The sequence below is a fragment of the Myotis daubentonii genome, chromosome 3, assembly GCF_963259705.1.
Source record: "Myotis daubentonii chromosome 3, mMyoDau2.1, whole genome shotgun sequence".
NCBI lineage: Eukaryota > Metazoa > Chordata > Mammalia > Chiroptera > Vespertilionidae > Myotis > Myotis daubentonii.
The window spans coordinates 143,065,145-143,087,933 of NC_081842.1; the positions used below are offsets into that span (position 1 = coordinate 143,065,145).

A 22,789-nucleotide genomic window follows, 5' to 3' on the forward strand; every position below is an offset into this window, starting at 1 on the left:
AACAGGAGAATTGGGAAATCAGAATAGTCACTGGTCCACAAATATACCAAACTCTGGAGGAGGTGAATATTGAAGACTTCCTGTTCTGACAGTGGATTAAATTCCTTTGTTTATGTTCCCTAGGAGGATCTCCTTTTGTCATCTTCTTGATACTGTAGCCCAGTCCTGAAATCTGGTAGACTGAATCTTTCCACTTTATTCTTTCTTTCAAAATCATTTTGGCTATTGTAGGAACTTTCCCTTTCCATATAAATTTTGGAATAAGTTTGTCTATGTCTACCAAAAACCATGCTGGGATGTTGACAGCAATTGTGTTAAACTTATAGATTGATTTGGGGAGAATTGACATGTTTACCATGTTGATTCTTCCAATCCATGAACATGGTAAGTCTCTCCAATGATTTGATCTTTAATTTCTTTCAACAAAAGTTTGTAATTTTCAGTATACAGATTTGATACATATTTTATTAGCTTTATACCTAAGTATTTAATTTTCTTTGGAACAATTAAAAGTGGTATTGATTTTTATAAAAAAAAAAATTATTGCCCCAGCCGGTTTGGCTCAGTGGATAGAGTGTCAGCGTGTGGACTGAAGGGTCCCAGGTTCCATCTGGTCAAGGGCATATGCCCTGGTTGCAGGCTCAATCCCTAGTAGGGGCTGTGCAGGAGGCAGCCGATTAATGATTCTCATCATTGATGTTTCTATCTCTCCCTCTCCCATCCTCTCTGAGATCAATAAAAAATATATTAAAAATTATTTAATTAATATTTTATTTAAGTCTTTATTGTTCAAAGTATCACATATATCCCCCTAGTTATCCCCCGTTGACCCCTTCTTGCCTGCCCCTGCCCCTAAAAATTGATTTTAGAGAGAGGAATGGAGGGGGCGGGGAGAGAGAGCGGGAGAGAGCGAGAGCGAGCCAGAGATGGAGACAGATAGCTATGGGAGAAACATCGATTTGGTTGCTCCTGCATGTGCCCCGACTGTGGATTGAACCTGCAACCTTGGTATGTGCCCTGACTGGGAATTGAACCTGCCACCTCTTTGTATACGGGATAACACTCCAACCAACTGAGCTCACTCCGCAGACGCCCTTTGAGCCCCAGCGCCGCCCTAGGTGTGGTTGACTGGGGAGGGACTGTGGGAGGTTGGCTCCAAGGCGTGTCTGGCCCATCTTGCCCAGTCCCACCCCGCCGGCCACCTTCTAATTAATTAACTTTCAATGTGCATGAATCCGTGCACCAGGCCTCTAGTCTGTGTATAAATGCACAAACTTTGTTGTTTGGGGCATCAAGAAAGAACTCATCCCTGTTCATGGTAGTAAGGAAAACCCACATCACAGCACTTAACCTCAAAGGGAAGATGGATAGTGCAGATTCGAAGTGCCTTCACTCAGCCTGCAGAGCCAAGACCACCCTGGCCCTGCTTCCTGGGGTTCAGTTTATGATGATTCTTTGCTTGTCACAATATGTTTCCTTGTTTCCTCATCCATGAGATGAGGAGTGTAAATACTTACCTCCTGGGGCTCTTAAATGAAGAATGTATTTGAAAATGCTTTGTAAGTGTAAAATGCTATGCAAATGTTGTTATTTAGTTCTAATCTATTGCATAGTCAAACTGAAATTTATAGGAAATCAATTCCAGCATTTTAATTGTACTTCTGACTTTTAGGCAAATTCCCTCTGATTCATAAGGCAGAGAAGAGGTCAGCGTTGTTTTTACTTTTCCCAACCACTATAAATTAAGTCTATTGTCTGTCACCATTACTCAGTCAGGTGAGCACTCCTGTTTGAAGTCCTGCCCACCCATCATAGCTTTATGACATACTTCCATCTTCTTGATGATTTTTAGCCCCGGTACTCAATAGTCCTCCTCACCCCATTGCCTGTTGCCTGTCATCTTTGGTGACATGGGCACCCTTGATCTTCTGTGAGTTCTTTCATGCACTACTTACAGTTGCTTGTGCACAGTTCTGCTTGCATACATCACTGAATAGGTAACTGAAAGTGAACATGTCTAATGCTAAATTTACACTCTTCTCTTTTGACCTGCTTCTCCCTAGTGGTGCCACTCTTTGGATTAGCTTCTAGGTTAGAAACCTTTATTCTTCCTGCTGTCATTTTCCATATGTAGTCAGTTACTAAGTTCTTTTGTTTTTACAAAAACCTCTTTGCCACTTAAGGCTTCGTTTCCTCATAATTAAAGCCTACCTTTGCCCCATGTTAGCTCATCTCTGAACTGTCGAAATAGCCTTCAAGGCCAATGTTAGAACCTTGGACCATGCTTGCCAGGTCCAAGCCTGGGCCTCTGTTGAATAATTGGATGAAGAAGGCCCTTGGGGCCTAAGCCAACTCCAAGGAGCCAGCCTGTCCAGATGAGCCAGTCAGATGAGACCAAACATGTCTCTGGAGGCCTGTAAGAACCTCCAGATGGTAGGGATCAGCTTAGGGAAGAAATGCCTTGTCAGGCCCAGACTCATGTCGGGAAGCCTCTGGAAACCAGGAAGACCTGCTCTCTAGAGCATGAGTGCCAATACCTAAATATAACTACTGCTAACATTTTGGTACATTTCCTTCTAACCTATTTTTAATGCATAGGGTTTTTTTTTTTCTTTTACTTCTCTATACTAGTAGTTATAGCTATATGTATAAATTGCATAATCTCTGTTAGATGGAAAAGATGATTTCCCAGGATATTTTTGTAAATACATTCTTTTTATAAGTGCTCAGTGATCCATAGAATGAAGACTTGCTGCTTTCTTTGTTCTTGTTAGAACACGAAAATCCTCTGGAAGAAATACCATATTCTCCATCAGAGTTTGACCCCAGCTTCTGCTGAAATCATTTCTCTAGTGTTAACTTTTGATTGCTGACAAGGTCTAATCTGTTTGCTTCCTCCTTTGGTCTCCATGCTTATTCATTAACATGCCGTTCTGCCACCCTGGTGTTTGCTTCTTTGTTTATTCATGCTTGCTCTTTGTTTCTTTCTCTTCTCTCCTTCTGTTCTATCCATCAGTCCATGCATCCACCCATTCACCCATCTACCCTTCTACCTATCCACCCACCCATTGACAATCATATCCTTTTTTAAGTCCTGAGCTCATCTCTGGTGATTGAAAGACATTGAGGGACTCATTTTAAGGGTGGGACATACTTATGATTCTTTGCCAGGATATGCCACAAGCTCATCTGTAAGCAAGGAGAAGTAGTGCCTTACTCTCTCTGAAGAACTACAGTAGAGAAGGCTTCCTAGAGGGGGTGATGTGTAACTGAGCTGAAAATGGGGAGTAGGAGTTTTCTAGAGTGGATGGGTGGAAGAGACATTTAGGCAGAGGGTAAAGAATGAAAACAGTGGTGATGGTGTGGCTCAAGCTTGTTTCTTATTGTTGTTTGTTTATTAAACAGATTTTTTGAGATAATCACTCTCATACCATACACTGTTTAAGTGTACAATTCGGTAGCTTTTAGTATATTCACAGAGTTGTGCATCCATTACTACAGTCAATTTAAACCATTTTCATTACCTCAACTAGAGTCTCTACATCCTTTAACTGGTGCCCCTCAGTCTTCCTAGCCTTCCCAGCCCTAGGCAGTCACCAGTCTTTCTGTCTCTTGGACCCCTAATTTAAGTGGAATCATACAACACATGTTACTTTGTGACTGACCTCTTTCACCTTGTTTTCAAGTCTATCAAGCATGTTATCAATATTTCATTTCTTATTATTGCCTAATAATACTCCTTTGTATGGGTATACTACATTTTATTCAATTATGAGATGATGGGCCCCCCGCCTGCCCCCTCCTCCACTTTTTGGCTAAGATATGCAGCTATGAGCATTGATATACAAGTGTTTTGTTTTGTTTTTAAATATTTTTATTGATTTCAGAGAGGAAGGGAGAGGGAGAGAGATAGAAACATCAATGATGAGAGAGAATCGTCAATAGCCTGCCTCCTTCACGTCCCCCACTGGGGATCGACCCTGCAACCTGGGTATGTGCCCTGACCAGGAATTGAACCATGACCTCCTGGTTCATAGATTGACGCTCAACCATTGAGACACACTGGCTGGGCGATGTATAAATTTTTGTGTGAACATACATTTTCAGTTTTTTAGGGTGTATACCCAGGAGAGGAATTGCTGGATCATATGTTAACTCATTGTTTCCCAATTAGAAGGATTGCCAGACTCTTTTCCCAATCAGTTATACTATTTTACATTCCCATCAGCAGTGTAATTTATGGATGAATAAAGCAGAGAGGCTAGGGAGGTAAGAGGAAAATAGGAGAGTGATTCTGTTGACACCATAAAGAAAGGAGTGTTTAGCTGTCTATGGCATTTGGGATCGGTTCCCGCAATGAAAGTGTTTTTATGAAAATAGTGAGTGGTTGAAGTGCTGGAAGAGAGAATGGGAGGTGACAGAATATGTATAGATCTGGTACAGGGATAGTCCTTTCAAGATGTTTGACTATGGAAGGAAGTACAGAATTGGGGAGATAGTAGGGAGATTAAGACAAGCTACATTTTTTGCAATTGCTTTTTTACTTTGGAAAGACTTAATTTTTGAATAGGTTTAACAATAAAAATTAGTTGTACAAAGGAAAATCTTCCTCTTACCTTGTCTCCCATCAATTCTGTAGTTATTCCTCTCCCCAGTCCCAGCCATTTTATTTGTTTTTGGTATACACACACAATTTTTTGTAGAAATAGAAGCAAAGGTGAAAATTTATTCTAGTAGCATAGTGTATATGTTTTTTACTGTCTTATTTTTTTTTTTCCTCTGAAAAATATGTCTAGAGCTCTTTCTATATTAGGACTTGAGGTTATTCATTCTTTTTTTTTTTTTTTTTTTGAGCAGTTTTATAGGAGTCTCAAATCTGAATATACTAAAACTAGAGGCCCAGTGCATAGATTCGTGCACATTGAAAGTAAATTAATTGGAAGGTGGCCGGCGGGGTGGACTGGCAAGATGGGCCAGACACGCCCTGGAGTCAACCTCACAGTCCCTTCCCAACTGGCCGCACCTGGGGCGGTGCTGGGGCTTGAAGGACATCTGTGGAGTGAGCAGGTTTCCTCCAGCAGGTGGGGTTCCTCAGCCTGGCCTGCAGGGATCGGGCTGAAACCGGCAGTCTAACATCCCTTGAGGGATCCCAGAATGTGAGAGGGCACTCTGCAAAGTTGCTGTCGCTCAGCAGCTCCTGCGTCGGAGTGTCTGCCCCCTTGTGGTCAGTGTGTGTCAGAGTTACCAGTCAGTCAAACTCCCACTTGTGGGGACAATTTGCATATTAGCCTTTTATTATATAGGATGCCTTTAACCAGTCACCTTTTATTCTAACAAACAGTGCTACAATGAATTACCTTGCACATGTGTAAGTCCAATATAATAAAAGCCTAATGTGCAAATCAACCGAATGGCAGAACGACTGGTAGTTATGATGCGCACTGACCACGAGGAGGAAGACGCTCAATGCAGGAGCTGCCTTCAGCCTGTAGGCCCCAGGCCAGCCAAGGCGGGTGCCAGTGGGGGCCCCCTGATCACCCCGCTGGTTGCCCCACAGAGGGAGGCGACTGGCAGTGGCGGGGGGCGGGGCCGGTGAGCAGGTGGCTCCAGGCCTGCCAAGGCCCCCCTGATTACCCCTCTGGTCATCCCACAGATTGGCCCTGATCGCCGGCCAAGCCTGGGGACCCTGCCCATGCACGATTTTTGTGCACCGGGCCTCTAGTATGTTTATAGTAGGCTAAATTCTCAGAACTTCTTGGTCAGAGAATGTGCATTTTCCTTTTTGGTAGGTATTGCTAAATGGCCTTCACAGGTGGTTTTCTAGTTTGCATTCCCACCAGCAATGCAGGAAAGTGCCTGCTTCCTCACAGTGACATCAGCACAATGTTTTTAAACTTACTTTTTTTGACAATATATGAAATGAAAAATTGTACAGTTTTTCTCCCTTAGGGCAGTTTTAATTTTTATTTATTAATGATGGGGTTGAATATTTTTTATGTTCAAGAGCCATGTGTTTCCTTTTTGTGTGCACTCTCAGTTCATATTCTTTACCCACTTTTTTTGGGGGGGGGGAGGGTTTGATTTTCGTTTTTCTCAATTTTGGAGTTTTATTATGCCTGAGGGCCTGAAGGCTCAGTGTGGCAGGAACATAACAGACAAGATCGGCGTGGTGAGCAGTGGCTTAGTGTAGAGGCTTGGTGACCAGCTCATGAAGTGCCCATTTGGTGTGTATATTAGCTCTTAGTTTATAAACCTATTTATATCATAGAAGTAGATGTCCTATTATGGATTCTTTAGACACAGTAACTTCTGAACTAATTATGTGTCAGGACCAACAGAGCAATTTAATTTGTAAAGAGGGCAGGGGAATATTAGCAATGTTCTGTTCTACACAGTAAGTAAAGGTTTGTCTTGCACTCTGATTTAGATTGTTGCCAGGCCTACTTAGCTATGTAATTAATTTTTCAGTAGTTGCTGGTAGAGTTCTCCCAGCTTTTATTTATCACTTAAAAGAAAAAATGTTTTTTCCCCTCTGTACAGTGAACAGAGTTCAAGCTGACTCATGGTTTCATTTTATCTTTGCAAAGTGTTCAACAGGACTACAGGTTTCTCCACTATCCAGAAGCAGAACATTCCTATAAAACTTTTCCTAAGCCGACATGGCAGAAAACGAAGAAGCAGTTACCATTGATTTATATGGAAAAGTTTTTTAGTTTTCCGAGATCCAAAAAGTAACCTACTAATTCGTATCATTTAACATACAAAGGCTAAAATAATACAGCATTTAGTAGAACCAACAGTGTGCTCTCAATGTTCAGGGTGCACCGACCCACTGCATCACAAATGCTGGACACTGTTTTCACTTCTTTTGTAAAAGTGAAAATCCTCTTTGAACAGGTTTTAATGTGGGTCTTTCAAAAAAAATAAAGTGGTGTAACCAGAACTTTCAACAAGCAGGGGATGCCTGTATTTTTAAAGAACAAACTCATGTGAGTAATCTCCAAGAGTAAGCGCTTCCCCCTAGGAGCTGCTGTGTTCTACTTCATTCAGAAGCACACCAGTACTCCCCAGCTCTCAGCAGTGGGGGGGTCAGCTCCTGTTCTGAGTATTTCAGACTGGGAACTGCAGATGTTCTTTGTCAGACTCTATTTCTCCTTTCCCTTTCTCTCCTCTCCTTCTCTTTCCTCTGTTTCGGTCCCCTTCTACTCATCCTCTCAGTCTTCCAACCCTAGCTTTACTAAAAGGAGAATGCTTTCTCATGGTTCACTTTAATTGTTTTTGTAAAAAGATTTTTTTGACTCTGGTTGGGTAGCTCAGTTGGTTAGAGCATTGTCCTAATATGCCAAGGTTGTGGGTTCAATCTCCAGTCAGGCTACATACAGGGAGCAGTCAGTGAATGCATAAGTGGGACAACAAATCGATGTTTCTCTCTCTCTCTCTCTCTCTCTCTCTCTCTCTCTCTCTCTCTCTCTCTCTTTCAAAGTCAATAAAAAAAAATTTTGAAAACCTGGTTACTCAATGTTGTGCTTTGCACAGCCCCTATATAGAACAAATGAAAGGTAGACAAAAAAAATACATTGACCAGAATTTTTAATTTTAATTTAGCCTTTATTGATTTTAAGAAATTATTTTTTAAGATGCACCTTAAAGGTGCTTTTAAGTACTTCTATTAAAGCTTATTCTAGGGGCAAGTGGAGGGAAAATAGGGGACATCTGTAATACTGTTAACAATAAATAATAAACTTAAAAAAAAGCTTACTCTATTCCCTGAGTTTTTAGTAGGCACTCAGTGATTTGTATTAATATAAATCCACACACGGGTATGAATAAGCATAATGGACGTTTGTTCTGTGGTAAAGACCCCCCTTTCCTACCAAATGCTGTCGGGTCCAAACAAACATTTCCCCATCTTCGTTGTGCTCTTAGTGAATTTTTATTTATATTCACATGTTTAACTGCCTTACCTAAATCTATGGATAGACTCCTCTTACTGTTTTATGCTGTTCCTCGAGTTGACTTCCAAATGGAACACTTGTGTAAGATAAATGTTTTGTTCTGAGTATGTTGCTATGGACCATGCCCATCTCTTCCATAATGCCATGATTATGCAGAAGCCTGCAGGGTGAAGTGGAGATTGGTTGCTGTGAAAGTCAGCTTGTGCTTTGGAGTGAGGATGCTGCATCATTATTAATGCTCCCTTTACTTGCATGTCTCTCACTGATAACAGAAGGCCATGAGCTGACATGTTCAGGATCTTGGAAATGTTGGAAATAGCCAAACAGTTCCTGCTCATTAGCCTCTTTAGAAATATCACGAGGCAACCTCAAGGCCACGTGACATGTCTATATTTTGTTTTTAGATATTGTCTGCATTATTTTTGATCAAGAGGCGAAGAGCCACTAATGAGGTATTCTAATTTTTTTAGACTGTCAGTCCCTGGAGTCAGTTTGTCTGGATCTCTAATCCTGGCCACTCTCTCTCTGTCTGTGATTTTAGGCAAGTTACTTTTCCTTTCTAAGCCACAGATTCCCCCCTCTATAAAATTTGAGTAAAAATGAACCCACCACAAATTTGGAGGGTTAAATGGAAAAAAAGAAGGATATGATGTGCATGACTCATTGCTGGACACATAATATGTACCCAGTAATGTTAGCTATTATCATTATTGCTAATCAGATTTTTATTACTTTAGGCTTAAAGTAATTTATTATGTGTATATAAAGAAATAGTTTGAAAAGTGGATGTGAGTTGATTAGAACAAATAATAGTTTATTTTTCTATTCCCACACTCAAAGTGGGTGGTGTGCCAATGGCCTTCATTTTCTTGGTCCAGTGAGTACAAAGGCTCTAGCAGTGGGGAGAAAAGTCCCTTAGAAAGTGTTTATCAAGTCAGTTTTTATGATGGACCACAACAGGAAAATAGTTTTTGTTCTCATCTCAGTAGTGATGCCAAGCTCTGTGGAAAAGGAAACATTAAAAAAAAGTAAAAAGCTTGATTAGTTTTCTTAAGTGAACAAAATCAATACCTGCTTTTAATAATTAAAACAATACAGATGAATATAAATTAAATAGTGATGTGTTCCTTCTCAGGATTAAATTTTATAAAATTATAAAAAGGAAAGAGAAAGAATGTTAGATGCACACATGAACACTATATTGGAGGACAGCTGAACCTTCATCTTACATCCAAGACGGACACCTCCAGCAATTTCATATGTATATTTTTAGAAATCTTCTTTGCTTACAACAGAATTTCCCCTTTTCTCTTTTCCTTTTTAAACACAAGTGAAATACAAGACCTACTCTTTTGCACCTTGCTTTGTTTTATCTGATGTTGTATCAAAGATTATTATAAATTAGCACTTGAAGATTTATCTTGCCTTTTTTAAAACAACTAAATGGTATTTTAGCTGCAGTCTCATAATTTATTTAGTCAGTCTCCTATAATCAACTTATAGGCTTTCTAGGTCTTTTGCTTTATCAGTAATCTTCAGTGAGAATTTAATAATTTATGTGTATAATTATATATTTTTTATATATCTATATATGTGTGTGCATATATGTGTGTATGCATATAAATATGCATGTGTGTGGTGCAAATATGCTACAAATGTGTAGGAGAAATTCTGATGCACGTATACATTTTTAAAAATTGATTTTAGAGAGAGGGAGGGGAGGAGAGAGAAAGAGAGAGGGAGAGGGAGAGAGAGAGAAAGAGACAGAAAGAAACATCAATGTGAGAAAAACATTGATTGGTTGCCTCCTGCACGTGCTCCAATCTCGACCTGGGATGGAACCATAGCCTGGGTATATGCTCTGATTGGGAATCGAACCTGCCACCTTTTGATGCATGAGACAATACTTCAAACAACTGAGCCACCTGGCCAGGGCAGCATCTGTATTTTTGATAGCTATCCTTACATTATATTCCAAAGAGTTTCCTATGTCACCTGCCATCAGCAGAGGAAGAGGTTGCCAGTTCCCCATTCCTTTGCTAGCATTAGGTAGTATCATATTTTTTATTATTTTCCCATTTGATATGAGAATGTAGTATCTTATTTCATCTTCTGCTTTAAAAATTCAGTAAGATTGATGTATCAGGATAAATTCCTAATCGATCAAAGATCTAAATGTTAATCTGTATGTGTATTAGGAGAAAATATGGGTAAATTTCTTGGTAACTTGGGAGTACAGAAAACTTTCTAATTATGACTCAAAATCCAGAAGCAATAAGAGGAGTAGATAAGTTTGATATCCTAGAATAAGAAAGTATGAAGAAACTATAAAAAAGTAAAGTGACAAACTGGGGAAAAATATTATAACTAATATAGACAAGAAATATTTTCTCATATATAGTACTAGAGGCCCAGTGCACGAAATTCGTGCATGGGGGCGGGGTTTCCCTAAGCTCGGCCTGCACCCTCTCCAATCTGGGACCCCTTGGGGGACATCCCTGTCACAATCCGGGACTGCTGGCTCCTAACCGCTCGCCTGCCTGCCTGTCTGATGGCCCCCTAGCCACTCCCCTGTTGGCCTGATTGATGCCTAACTGCTCCTCTGTCGGCCTAATTGCCCCCAACTGCCCTCCCCTGCTGGCCCGATTGCCCCCAACTGCCCTCCCCTGCAGGCCTGGTTGTCCCCAACTGCCCTCTCCTGCCGACCCGATCTCCCCCAACTATCCTCCCCTGCAGGCCCGATCGCCCCCAACTGCCCTCCCCTGCTGCCTGATTGCTTCCAACTGCCCTCCCCTGCAGGCCTGATCGCCCCCAACTGCCCTTCCCTGCTGCCCCGATCTCCCACAATTGCCCTCCCCTGCTGGCCATCTTATGCTCACCATCTGGTGGCAGCTGTCTTGTGGCAGCCATCTTGTGGTGACCTGGGGTGGCCATCTTGTGATGACATCATGGTGGCATCTTGTGATGACGTCACACAACACCACCTAGGCTTTTATTATATAGGATGTTTATGTGTGTAACTAAATTAAAAATTGAAATGAAGATGACTATCTGATAGAAAAGTTAGCAAAAGATACAAACAGACTGAAAACTGGAAAAAAACAAACCCGAACCCTGCAAATAGTTCGTAAACATATGAGAAGCTACTCAACTTATTCATATTAAGAGAAATGCACGTTAAACCTCAGCTGGCTTTCTGTTTCTCTCCTGATTGGCAAAAGTTCACAGGTTTGATAGCACACTCTGTGGGTGATGCTATGGATAACAGGCAGTGTCTTGCGTTGCTCATGGAAGTGAAAAGTGAGACATGCCTTAGGGAGGAGAATGTGACAGTATATAATGCAGTTACCTATGAATTTAGATAACCCGTCAATCTTGCTTTTTTGGATTTGGTCCAAAGATAACCTGGGAAGAATATAGAATAATATATGCACAGTGATTTCATGGCAGCACTATGGTTTGATAATGAAAGACTAAATAATCATATCTTGAGGTCTAGATTCGATCTGGCTAGCCTAAAGTGTGTAGCCTTCCAAACCAGTCCTGATATTCCAGCTCAGGCATTGGCAATATTTGGCTAATGTGCAGATGACTTTCAGTTCCATATCGGGAATTAACATTAGTGCTGTAGGTCAAATCTCAAAGTAGATAAAAGCCTTTTTTGGGTCCTTTTCAAGTCTGTGTCTCTGAGTGTGGTGCCTTCTTACTGTCTTTTCCTTCCTTGGTCCATTCTTGTCCATCTACCTCATCCTTCTTTCCCTAAGGGCTCTTCTGTAATATTGTTTCTTCCTCCTGAACACTGGAGAACCTGCCATGAATGCTCTGATTAAGGCAAGACCATAAGATGTTAACCTTCTCTTCTCAGATATTTAAATCAGTAACTTATTCATCTACTAGTGGTAGTATATTGGGTGATGAGGTTCTGGAAAGACAGGTTTTTGCATATTTCTTGTTTGTTTTAGATGGTGCTACTCCAAGAAGACATGCTATTTCTTCTGTTTCAGCTTCATTTCATTCCCATCCTCCCTCTCATGTTAATGTTTGAAGTTGGGATCTCTTAAAATTGATAAGAACATGAATGTAAAGTCCCTCTCCTCTTGAGGAGCTGTTACTGAGTTGAAAGAGTTTTTTATAGTAATGGCATCTTAGATCCCTGACCTTTCTCCTCCTGTTCTCCCTATGTCCAGTCACTCCGTTTGTCTCTCTGTCACTAGAACATGGCAAGCTTGGTCCTCTTTCTAGGCCTTTGCTTTTGTGGTATCTCTCAGAAAGCTCTTCTGATCTTTGCAAGATTCTTTCCCATTATGTAAGTCCCAGTTCAGATTTGAACTTCTGAGGGAGAGTTATTTTGACTAGCAACACTCCCCACCCCCAGTTATTCTTTGTCCATTACCCCCTTTTATTGTGCTAATATCATTGACTGAAATTATTAGCTTGTTTCCCTATTTTTGTTTTTTATCACACTTCCTCCTTAAGACTGTAAACTCCTTGAGGGTAGAAACTCTTGCAACAGCTCTATCCTCATAACTTAGAACATAGCCTGACACACAGTGGATCGTCATTGTGTTGTGGTTGTTGACTGACTGTTTTATGCTTGTAAGTAGAACAATCTTTTGACAATAATAAGTAAGATATAGTAACACAAAACTGAGTTAAGAAGTAATTGGATAAGAAACTGTGTTTATTGGAGGAGAGACTTCTCTTTTGTGGGATAGTTACTATTCAGTTAGGTAATTTTGTGGGCATTTTGGTATATTCACAGGTTTTCTGTTGATTGTAACTACTGGTTCACCAGCATAGTATTCACTTTATTTTGAAAGTCAGCACATCCCAACATTGACAGAATTCCAGACCAAGTGGAATGATTTGCCTTATATATTGCTGAAGTTCTCCTTGAGCAGCTTTTGTTGAGTTATCTGGTGGCTTTTTGGTGACTGAATAGAAGAATGTACCAGGGTACCAACCTGACATCTGGCACAAGTAGTTCTGCCTTTAGGTTTTTGTTGGTTTGTTTTTATAGATTTCAAAGAGGAAGAGAGAGGGAGAGAGAGATAGAAACATCAATGATGAGAGATAATCATTGATCGGCTTCCTTCTGCATGCCCCACACTGGGGATCAAGTCTGCAACCCGGCCATGTGCCCTGACCAGGAATTGAACCATGACCTCCTGGTTCATAGATCAATGCTCAACCCTGAGCCATGCTGGCCGGGCTATTTGTTTTAAATAAATCCACAGTCTTTATATTTTTGCCATGAGCTAACAGATATAATACATTGCTCATAGTTTTGCTTTGTCTTTCCAAACTCCACATTCATTTAGTACATTAATGAGTACCCACTATGTACCAGGCACTGTCATAAGTGCTGGGGATATAGCTATGAGTATGATAAAGTGTTAGCTCTAAATTGTTGTTAAATAAATTAGTGACATTTCAAAAAATTAGCATGACCTCAGAGCTCTACATACCAGAGTTGGTATGTAGGTCTCACACATTATGCCTCTGTCATCTTTCTTCTTGAACCTACTTGTATACTCTTTAGTGTTCCATGGTTACTCGAATGTCTTTTCTGTGCCATTACTGTGTTAGGTCCTGGACATTCAGATAAAAATGTTGTCTTCAGTATTTCTTAACTAGTAATAAGTATAGGCTGGAAAAATGAATTATTTTAATACGCAATTATGAAGTGCCAGAATGCTTTATGCAGTCTACTGTGGGAGTGCAGAGAAGAGGCATCTAAGAAACCTTTAGCTGAAACTGAAGGTGGATGGGCAGGTGAAGGGCTATCTGAGTTGCCATTCTGAAGAAAATAAAGGTATTCTAGTCAGATGGCATAGCACAAGGTTTAGGAATTTCAGGTGGTTTGGTGTGGCTGGAGAGACGGATGAATTTAGGGAGAAATGAATATTGGAATTGGGGAGAAATGAATATTGAAGTTGAAGATCTGGATAGGCCTTGAATATCACCGTGAAATCATTGGAAGATTTCAAAGTGCTACAGTCAGATTGATATTAGAGGAGTATCTTTCAGATGGCATTGTGGGGAATCATTTGGAGGGAACTAGAGGAGGTAGGTGAATGCCCATCATTTCCAAGTTTAAGCAGGGAAGTTGACATAATCAAATTTATGTTTTATGAAAGGCCACTCTGCTGTTGAGTGGGACATACACTGTGGTGGTGGTGCAGGGCGGGGTGAATAGGAGGAGTGAGAGAGTATAGTAATAAGGAACTTCCTTGCCTTTTTAGCATTTCAAGAATTTTTGGATCCTTATAGAAACATTTTATCATTTTTTATAATAAAATTTTGGGCGAGAAGTTTTTGCCAAGTTACTAAAGCTTTGATGTGTTCCCCCACCCTCTCATGTAATGTTTGCACGTGAAGCCCCTTCTAGCATGGAGGTTGTACATACAGTCATGCCTTGGTCCTCTTAGTTCTTCATGTTTTTTGACCTCAGCTTTGGTTCTTACTAAAATACCATTGAAGGTACTGCAGTTTTCAATTTTGGTTTTCCTTTCATTGTGGTAATCCTATTTTAAAGTGTAAGTCCTTTTAGGCAGCAAAGTAGTTGGAATAGCGTCAAGCTCTTGAGGCATTTGTAAATTCATGTCTATAAACACAATGGGTTTGGGTGATTTGTTGCACTGCTGGTGAGTTTATTATAGTATGTAACAATATCTAATCAAATTGTTGAGAGGAATAAAAGCCTCAGTTTAAGGTTAGTCTTTAACGTTTACAAGGAGAACAAATTATATTTTTAATAACTTCTCAAACTGAAGAATATTCAGTGTATGATAATACATGTGCTTGAAAAATATTACCATGCAGTCCCAAAGGGGCAATTTTCTATTCAGAGGCAAGTTTAAGACAGTTTCACTTTAGTTTTTGGAAGTTATTAAATACTCTCAAGTATTGGAAATACAGGAAGCAAATGTTGATCCTCTTGATATTTTAAATGAAAAGATAATAGCAGAGGTTATACATTTAAAATATCTATTTCTCATGAATATTTCTACATTACAGCAGTTACCTACTGTATTGTAATTGCCTGTTTACTTGCCTTTCTTCTCTACCTTTCTCTGCTCTCCACCACCAATTCCAGTGCTACTTAAGTAAGCACTTGGATATTTCTGACCGATTAAATGTGACACTTTTCTTTCTTTCTTTCTTTTTTTTTTAACAGAAAATGCATCAGACGCAGATTTATGGCTCCTGAATAGTTGCACTGTAAAAAACCCAGCAGAAGACCACTTTAGAAATTCAATTAAGTAAGTAGAAGTTAATTTTTTTACAAGTGAGGTAAGACTTGATTTAAGGAAATTAGCTTTTAAAAGATTGCTAATAATATCAATATTCGGTATGCATCAAAAAAGTATAAATTGGATTTTAATATATTGTTTTTGCATTTATCTGCTAAAGAAGGAAATGTTAATGTAGACTTTTCTAATAGGTCAGTGGTCGGCAAACTGCGGCTCGCGAGCCACATGCGGCTCTTTGGCCCCTTGAGTGTGGCCATGAAGTTTCAATTGCACTGTACGTGCGCGCCCGCACATGGTACTTTGTGGAAGAGCCACACTCAAGGGGCCGCAGATTGCCGACCACTGTAATAGGTGATTTGTATATTTGCGAAGTTAGCTAATAGGTGATTGGAATATTTGTTAAGTATTAAAAACGTACTCTTCTCAGGTAATCCATTCTGTACTTCCTGAACCTATCCAGAGCAGTCCTTTGCCTCTTTTCTCTCCCGTGACCATTAGCACTGTTCTAGGTGCTAGTAACGCAAGGGAAATGCAGATTGTTGGGGGAGATGAGCATGTAAGCCCTTGGTTCTTGCTTTGTTCCCTCAAGTTTAAAGTGAAAGAATATCTTCTGTTCACATGTGCTCTGAATTTTAGCCTACCCACTTTCTTAGAAATCTCGTTTCATAAACTATTTCCTCATTCTCCTATGTTTTCTACCTCTGCAGCCCCATTGGTGCCTTTTCATTGACATTTAAATATGCTCAGGTCTAATCACCCCATGTATCCATTTTAGCTATTGTCGGATTTTTCTTCTTGCCTTCCTAGCCAGACTTGAGATTCTTCACCTCCTAACTTCAATCTAAAACTCATTCCCCTCTCTTCCCAAATTGGTTTTATTATGAAATATACATATATAAGATTGATGAAACCTATAGTTTAAATAATAATAATATTGCCATTAATATGTCCACCACCCAGCATAAGCAATATGATGTTGTCAAGACCTTAGAAATTCTTGTGTGTCCCTCTTTCAGTCACACCCTAAAAAGAAAATTTTATCCTGGTTTCTGTGTGTCATTCCATTGCTTTATTAGTAAATTTATCATCTGTTAAGTATATCTCAAAACAATTGGTTGTTTAGTTTTGCCCTGTTTTAGACCTTATTTATTGGACTTAAACTTTTTTTTTTTATATTTTATTGATTTTTTACAGAGAGGAAGGGAGAGGGATAGAGAGTTAGAAACATCGATGAGAGAGAAACATCGATCAGCTGCCTCCTGCACATCTCCCACTGGGGATGTGCCCGCAACCCAGGTACATGCCCTTGACCGGAATCGAACCTGGGACCCTTCAGTCCGCAGGCCGACGCTCTATCCACTGAGCCAAACCGGCTTCGGCTGGACTTAAACTTTTGATGTTCTGAGATTTGCTTCTTTTCCTAAGCAAATCCATGATTTATCCATGTTGATGGATATAAAATTTTTCTGGTTCCTTGTTGCAGGAGTTTGCCACAATTTATCCATTTTATTGTTTATAGAGTTGAGGTTTTCCAGGACTTTCCTTGTATGAATGAAGACTGCTGCTATGAATATTTTGAACATGGTTTCTGGTGCACATATGCAAGACTTATTTTAGGATGTGTAACGGGGAGTTGAATTATTGGGTCATGGATATGTACACAGTCAAACTTTAATAGATAATGCCAAACTCTTCCCAAATGCATGTGTCATTCACTCCCACCACTAATGGATGCAGGTAGTTGTTTTCAATTCTTGCTGATACTTGATATGGCCAGACGTCTAACTTTTGACAATCTAGTGGTGGAGATGGTATCTCAGTGTGGTTTTAATTTGCATTTCCATGGTTACTAATGATGTTGAGCATCTTTTATGTTTATTGGCCATTTGGATTTTCCTTTTTTTGAAATGGCTTTAAAATTTTTTTCCTGTTGAATTGTCTTTTATTTATTTGTGGGAATATGTTAAATGTAGACTAGATACTAATCATTACATGTTACACATGTTGCAGATATCAATTGTGGCTTATCTTTTCACTTTCTTTAGTGCTGGAGATAAATTTTGGCTTAACATTTATGTCTTTCCTTTGAGTGTATGCTATTATTGTTTAAGAACTCTTTCCTTACCCTGAAGTTAAGGTATTCTCCAGTATTTTCTTCTAAAAGTCTTATGGTTTTTACTCCTTGCGTAGATTTATAATCTGTCTGGAGTTGACTTTTTTGTTTGCTTATATGGTGCTAGAAAGGGGTCCAGTTTATTTTAAATTTCAAAAAAGTTTTATTATTTTTCATGTAGGATCCAGATTTTTCCAGTATCATTTATTGTTTTGTTTTTGTTTTTAAAAGATTTACCCTTTCTCCCCTTAGCTATGAACTAGTGGCCCAGTGCACGAATTCATGCACGGGTGGGGTCTGGCTGGCCCGGCCCCAATTGGGGCAGATTGGGGCTGGGCCTGTTGGGAGGAGGAGATGATGGGAGGTTGGCCGACTGGCCGGCCTGCCCTGATTGGGGCCCGATCAGGGCTGGGCCAGCTCAGGGGATGGGCTGAAGGCAAGTGGCTGGCAGGCCCTGCCCCTGATTGGGGTGGGGGGCTGATCAGGGGCCAGTGGCCTGGGGGAGGGATCACGGGTGGTTGGTCGCCGGCCCTGCCCCTTATTGGAGTGGGGGGGAAGATGGGGTTGGGCCGGGCTGCGGGGAGGGGCCACAGGCAGTTGGCTGGTTGGCCCCGCCCCCTGTTGGGGTAGGGGGGCAATCGGCGTGGCTAGCAGCAGGGAGGGGCTTTGGGCTGATCAGGGTGGTGGGGACCCATTGGGGGCGGGGCCAGCCAGGGGGAAGGGCTGCAGGAGGTTGGCTGACCGGTCCTGCCCCCTTTTGGGGTTGGGTGGTGATCAGGGGCAGGGCCGGCTGGGGAGAGGAGCTGTGGGCTATTGGGATGGGGCGGACCAATCTGGTATGAGGCCGACTGGGGGGAAGGGCTTTGGGGGGGGGTTGGCCAGCTACCCTGCCCTTGATTGGGGTGGGAGAGGTCGATCAGGGGCAGGGCCGGCTGGGGGGGAGGGGCCGCGGGGGGGGGGGGGTTGGCCACCGGTCCAACCCCCGGATCCTGCTGGTTCACTGGCCGCAGTGGGCATCATAGTGACTGGTCATTCTGGTTGTTATGGCATTCCAGTCACTGGCTTTTTATATATAGATTACCCACTCTGTCATATTGAGTGTCCATAGATGCTTGGGTCTATCTCTGGGTTTTATTTATTTTTTATTCTATTTCTTTATTATGATACTTATTGTACACAGTCATAATTAGTATAGATTTATATTAAGTCTGGATATTTGAGAATGTTCATGTGTTTTTATTTTTCTTTAAGGGTGTCTTGGCTTTTCTTTGCCCTTCCATATAATTTCAAGTGATTTTGATTTTGACTACATTGAGTTGTCTTCTTTTTTTTGTTTTGTTAATCCTCACCTGAGAGTATTTTTTCCACTGATTTTTTTTTAGATAGAGTGGTAGGGAAGGAGAGGGAGACAGATTGAAAGAGAGGAGGGATGGAGGGAGGGAGGCAAAGAGAGAGAGAAACTGATGTGAGAGAGAGAGATCCATTGGATGGTTCCTACATACACCCTGATCTTGCCAGGGATCCACCTGCAGCTGAACCAGAGGCCTTTTGTCCACAGGCTGACACTCTCATCACTGAGCTGAGCCAGCCAGGGCATTCCTGTGAATCTTTTAGAATTTTTTCCCTAAAAGTGTACATAGGTACTGAATTGTTCCAGTATCACTAATTTAAAAAGTATTCTATTCTTTCTCCTTTTACCTGTGCAGTCCTTTTTTATCTTTATGCTATTGTAAAAGGTAAATTAAAAAAAATAATTTCCTAAATGTGCCTACTCTCTTGGTCTCAGGGGATTATATCATGAAGCAGTGTGAAGGATGGTTGGGTATAAATGAGCCTAGATCAGGAGTCCCTAGGACAGAGTTGCAGTAGTCCAGGTACTGATGTCTCCTTTCTGGTGGCCTCATTCAGAGATGAAAGGAAGGAGTCGACTTGAGAAAGAAGAATTCTTTACACTTTTAGCATTATTGAATATGACATCTAGATTTTTGACTAGAATGATATAGGGAATTCCAGATAGGGGGTTCAGTTAGAGGGAAGACATGTTTTGGTTTTAATCATGTTGTATTTGAAGTCACAGCTAAATATTATATTAAAATAATGGATCGTCTTTTATTTTTATTGATTGTAATCTTTGTGGCAGACTACTCAAAGTGCTTTACATCAATTGGATATTATCTAGCTTAATTTTTGCAGGCTGTCACATTGTAGATTGCAATTTTATTTCTATTTGACAGATGAAGAGCCTCTCTTTCATATATGAATTTTCTAAGACTGTTCGGTTCATAAATGGGGTTAGGTGGGATTTTAATGTAGGCAGTCTGACTAGGAGTCTGTATGTTTAGTCATTTTATTACTCTGCTTCCCAGATAAAGATGTCAGGTAAGCAGTTGTAGAATTGAGGTAGATTTCACTGTAGTGATATGGATTTTATATTGTTTGCATAGAAATTGTCATAGTTGAATGTAATGGCATCCTCAAGTCAGAAATTACAGAAGGAGCAGAGAAGAGTTCTTTCCAGAACTGTGGCGGGACGCAGAGGAGTTGGTCGTGATGTGGGATGGAACAGTGTAATGTGGGTCATGTTTAGGAGCAGGAGAAGGAGGAATTAAGTCAGGAGTAGAGGGTTATGTTTATCAGATGCTGCTCATTTTCAAAGAATGCTTTTGATTTTATGTTCTCAGATTATCCATTTTTCCTCCTTTAGGAAAGTAAATAAGATATAAAGGTATTTTAGTGCTACTGATACCCCTAAGACCCCAGAGATTTAGTTTCTGTAATTGGTACTTTTATAATCTAACTAGAGGCCCGGTGCACAAATTCGTGCACCAGTAGGGTCCCTTGTCCTGGCTTGCGGGATTGGGCCGAAACTGGCACTCTGACATCCCCCAAGGGGTCCTGGATTGTGAAAGGGTGCAGGCCAGGCTGAGGGACCCCACAGGTGCACAGTTGGGGCTGGGGAGGGACACGGGAGGTTGGCCAACCAGGGAGGGATTGCGGGAGGGCTCCAGGGTGTGTCTGGTTCATCTTCGCTCAGTCCTGATTGGCTGGACCCCAGCAGCAAGCCAACCTACCGGTTGGAGCATCTGCCCCCTGGTGGTAAGTGCATATCATAGTGACTGGTCCACTGGTCGACTGTCTGCCCCCTGGTGGTCAGTGCATGTCATAGCGAGCAGTTGAGCAGCCTTAGCATATCATTAGCATATTATGCTTTGATTGGTTAACAGCTGACCAGTCCGCTGGACACTTAACATAATATTAGGTTTTTATTATATAGGGTTAATGGATATACTTCTAGATTGTTTCTATGAGTTTAAAAACTCAAATATAACATGTGTTAATGGATTTTGTTATGCACGTAAACTGTGTTGTGAGTGTGGCTCAGAGTAATGATATGGTGTTTGAATGATTAAGTGAGGTAACCATATGAGAAAGGTTGTCATTTTAACACTACAGAGCCAGTGCAGGCAAGCACAGATTCCTTTAATGCACTATTCTGCTTGATTGGAAGATAATTTAAAAACAATATTAGAGTTGATTAAGTATTTTTAAAAATTATGGCTTTGAAGACATTTGATAATTGCAACTAGTTCTTGTTAACACCTAAGCTAACATTTGGTTTGTTTCCAAAATAAATACAATGCTGTAAAAAAAGCACAGTAATAAATTGACATTGAGAAAACACCAAATTCAAGTGACATTTATACATTTAAAAACTTTCAGTAATAGATTACCTACTCTTGTCAAGCATTTTGCTTTATTTAGCTGCTTTTCCCCTTGTCATCATCTCCTAACAAAGAAAAACAAAGATGAATAGTTCTTAAACTCATTATACCTTGTCATGCTACCTATTTATCTTTTTTGATTTTTTACAGAGAGGAAGGGAGAGGGATAGAGAGTTAGAAACATCGATGAGAGAGAAACATCGATCAGCTGCCTCCTGCACACCCCCCACCGGGGATGTGCCCGCAACCAAGGTACATGTTCTTGACTGGAATCGAACCTTCTCTCAGTTTCCAGTTCTATCCTTTCCCTTCACCCTCCTCTCTTGCATGCATTCCACCCCAGGTTAGTAAGGCAAGATACAAATTCAAGGAGAGTCTGACAAGGATCTCTTTTCTCCTTGTTTTGTTGCATTCAGTCCCATATGCTCAAATGCAAAGATTACAAGGAAGAGCTAGGACCTATTTTTTTCTTACTGGGACCACCTATAAATAATGATTGCTTCACTTTGCCACTCATCCCCAGTGTTGGTCATCTGTTTTTTTGTTTTGTTTTGTTAATGTAATCCTCACCTGAAGATCTTTTTTCCACTGATTTTTAGAAAGAGTGGAAGGGATGGAGGCGGGAAGGGGGGAGATAGATAGATAGATAGACAGACAGACAGACAGACAGAGATTGGTTTCTTCCTGAACTTCCACATGTGCCCTGACCAGCCAGGGATTGAACCCGCAACTTCGGTATGTTCCCTGACCAGGAATCAAACCTGCCACCTTGATGTACGGGACAGTGCTCCAAGCAACTGCACTACACTAGCCAGGGCTAGACCATCTTATTTTAACAGGAGTAAAGAAAAATGACTCTGAGGGATTTACTGTCTTCCATATGATTAATCCATTTTCATTGATGAAGACCCATGAATTGATTGTGAATTTCTGACAAGATGGCCATGGACAGATTTCTTTGGGCGGTGGGGGAGGAGGGGGAGTGTGGGCTGTTTCTCCTGGTGGTGGTTAAAATATTAGTTTTGCAACTGCACAGTATAAACAATATTGGGAAGAATATTATTTAATCTTGGTCAGAGAGAATATTGGCTTAAAATTAATGGGAAATCTTCATTTTCTAAACTAGTGCTGATAACAAATCACTCTATCTTTAAATAATTCCTTAATCTGATTAAAGTATCTGGTATGAAAAAGCATATCTGTATTAATCTGTAGGGTGTACTGCTCAGTATTTCTACTGGTTTTCTACTAGTGATCTAATTACTAAAGGTTTACAGTGTTTGTATAAATGATGTTCAGATTGATAAAAGAGTAGGAGTTCTAAATAGCAAAAATGCAGTTAAAATATTTTTTTTTGCTGCCTCATGACTTTCAAATCTTAAGTGCCATTGCCTCTACTAATGTTGGAAAACTTGCTCAGCCCATGATTGGTGATGGCAGCCTGTTGCATGCATCTCTTTTCCTCTGAGGCATTTGTGGTTGCCTTGTCCTTGTTTTATCCATTATGCCAATTTGATTTAGACATATGGCCTTTAACTTAAGGGGTTCTTGAGCAGACAAAGATGTTTTTGAAAGAGATCAAAAGTTTCAAAAAAAATAAAATTTGCTCTTAATGAGAGTATCAAATAAGAAAACTGCTTTAGTTAATGCTTTATAGAAATGTGGGATCTTTTCCATGCCACCTAAAGGAGGTCATGCAGAGGCTGGTGAAAATAAACACATCTTGTGTGTTCTATATAAATG

The 22,789-nt window shown here is 40.6% G+C and overlaps 1 protein-coding gene across 5 annotated transcripts in view; it reads left to right on the top strand.

The window, feature by feature from the left end:
- CDKAL1 (CDK5 regulatory subunit associated protein 1 like 1) overlaps positions 1-22,789 on the top strand; it is a 684,969-nt gene that overhangs the window by 99,615 nt on the left and 562,565 nt on the right. For all 5 annotated transcript variants that reach the window (XM_059688757.1, XM_059688759.1, XM_059688758.1 and 2 more), the window contains one exon: positions 15,136-15,220. In XM_059688757.1, the coding sequence (XP_059544740.1) occupies positions 15,136-15,220 (85 nt within the window). The remainder of the gene's footprint in view (positions 1-15,135; positions 15,221-22,789) is intronic.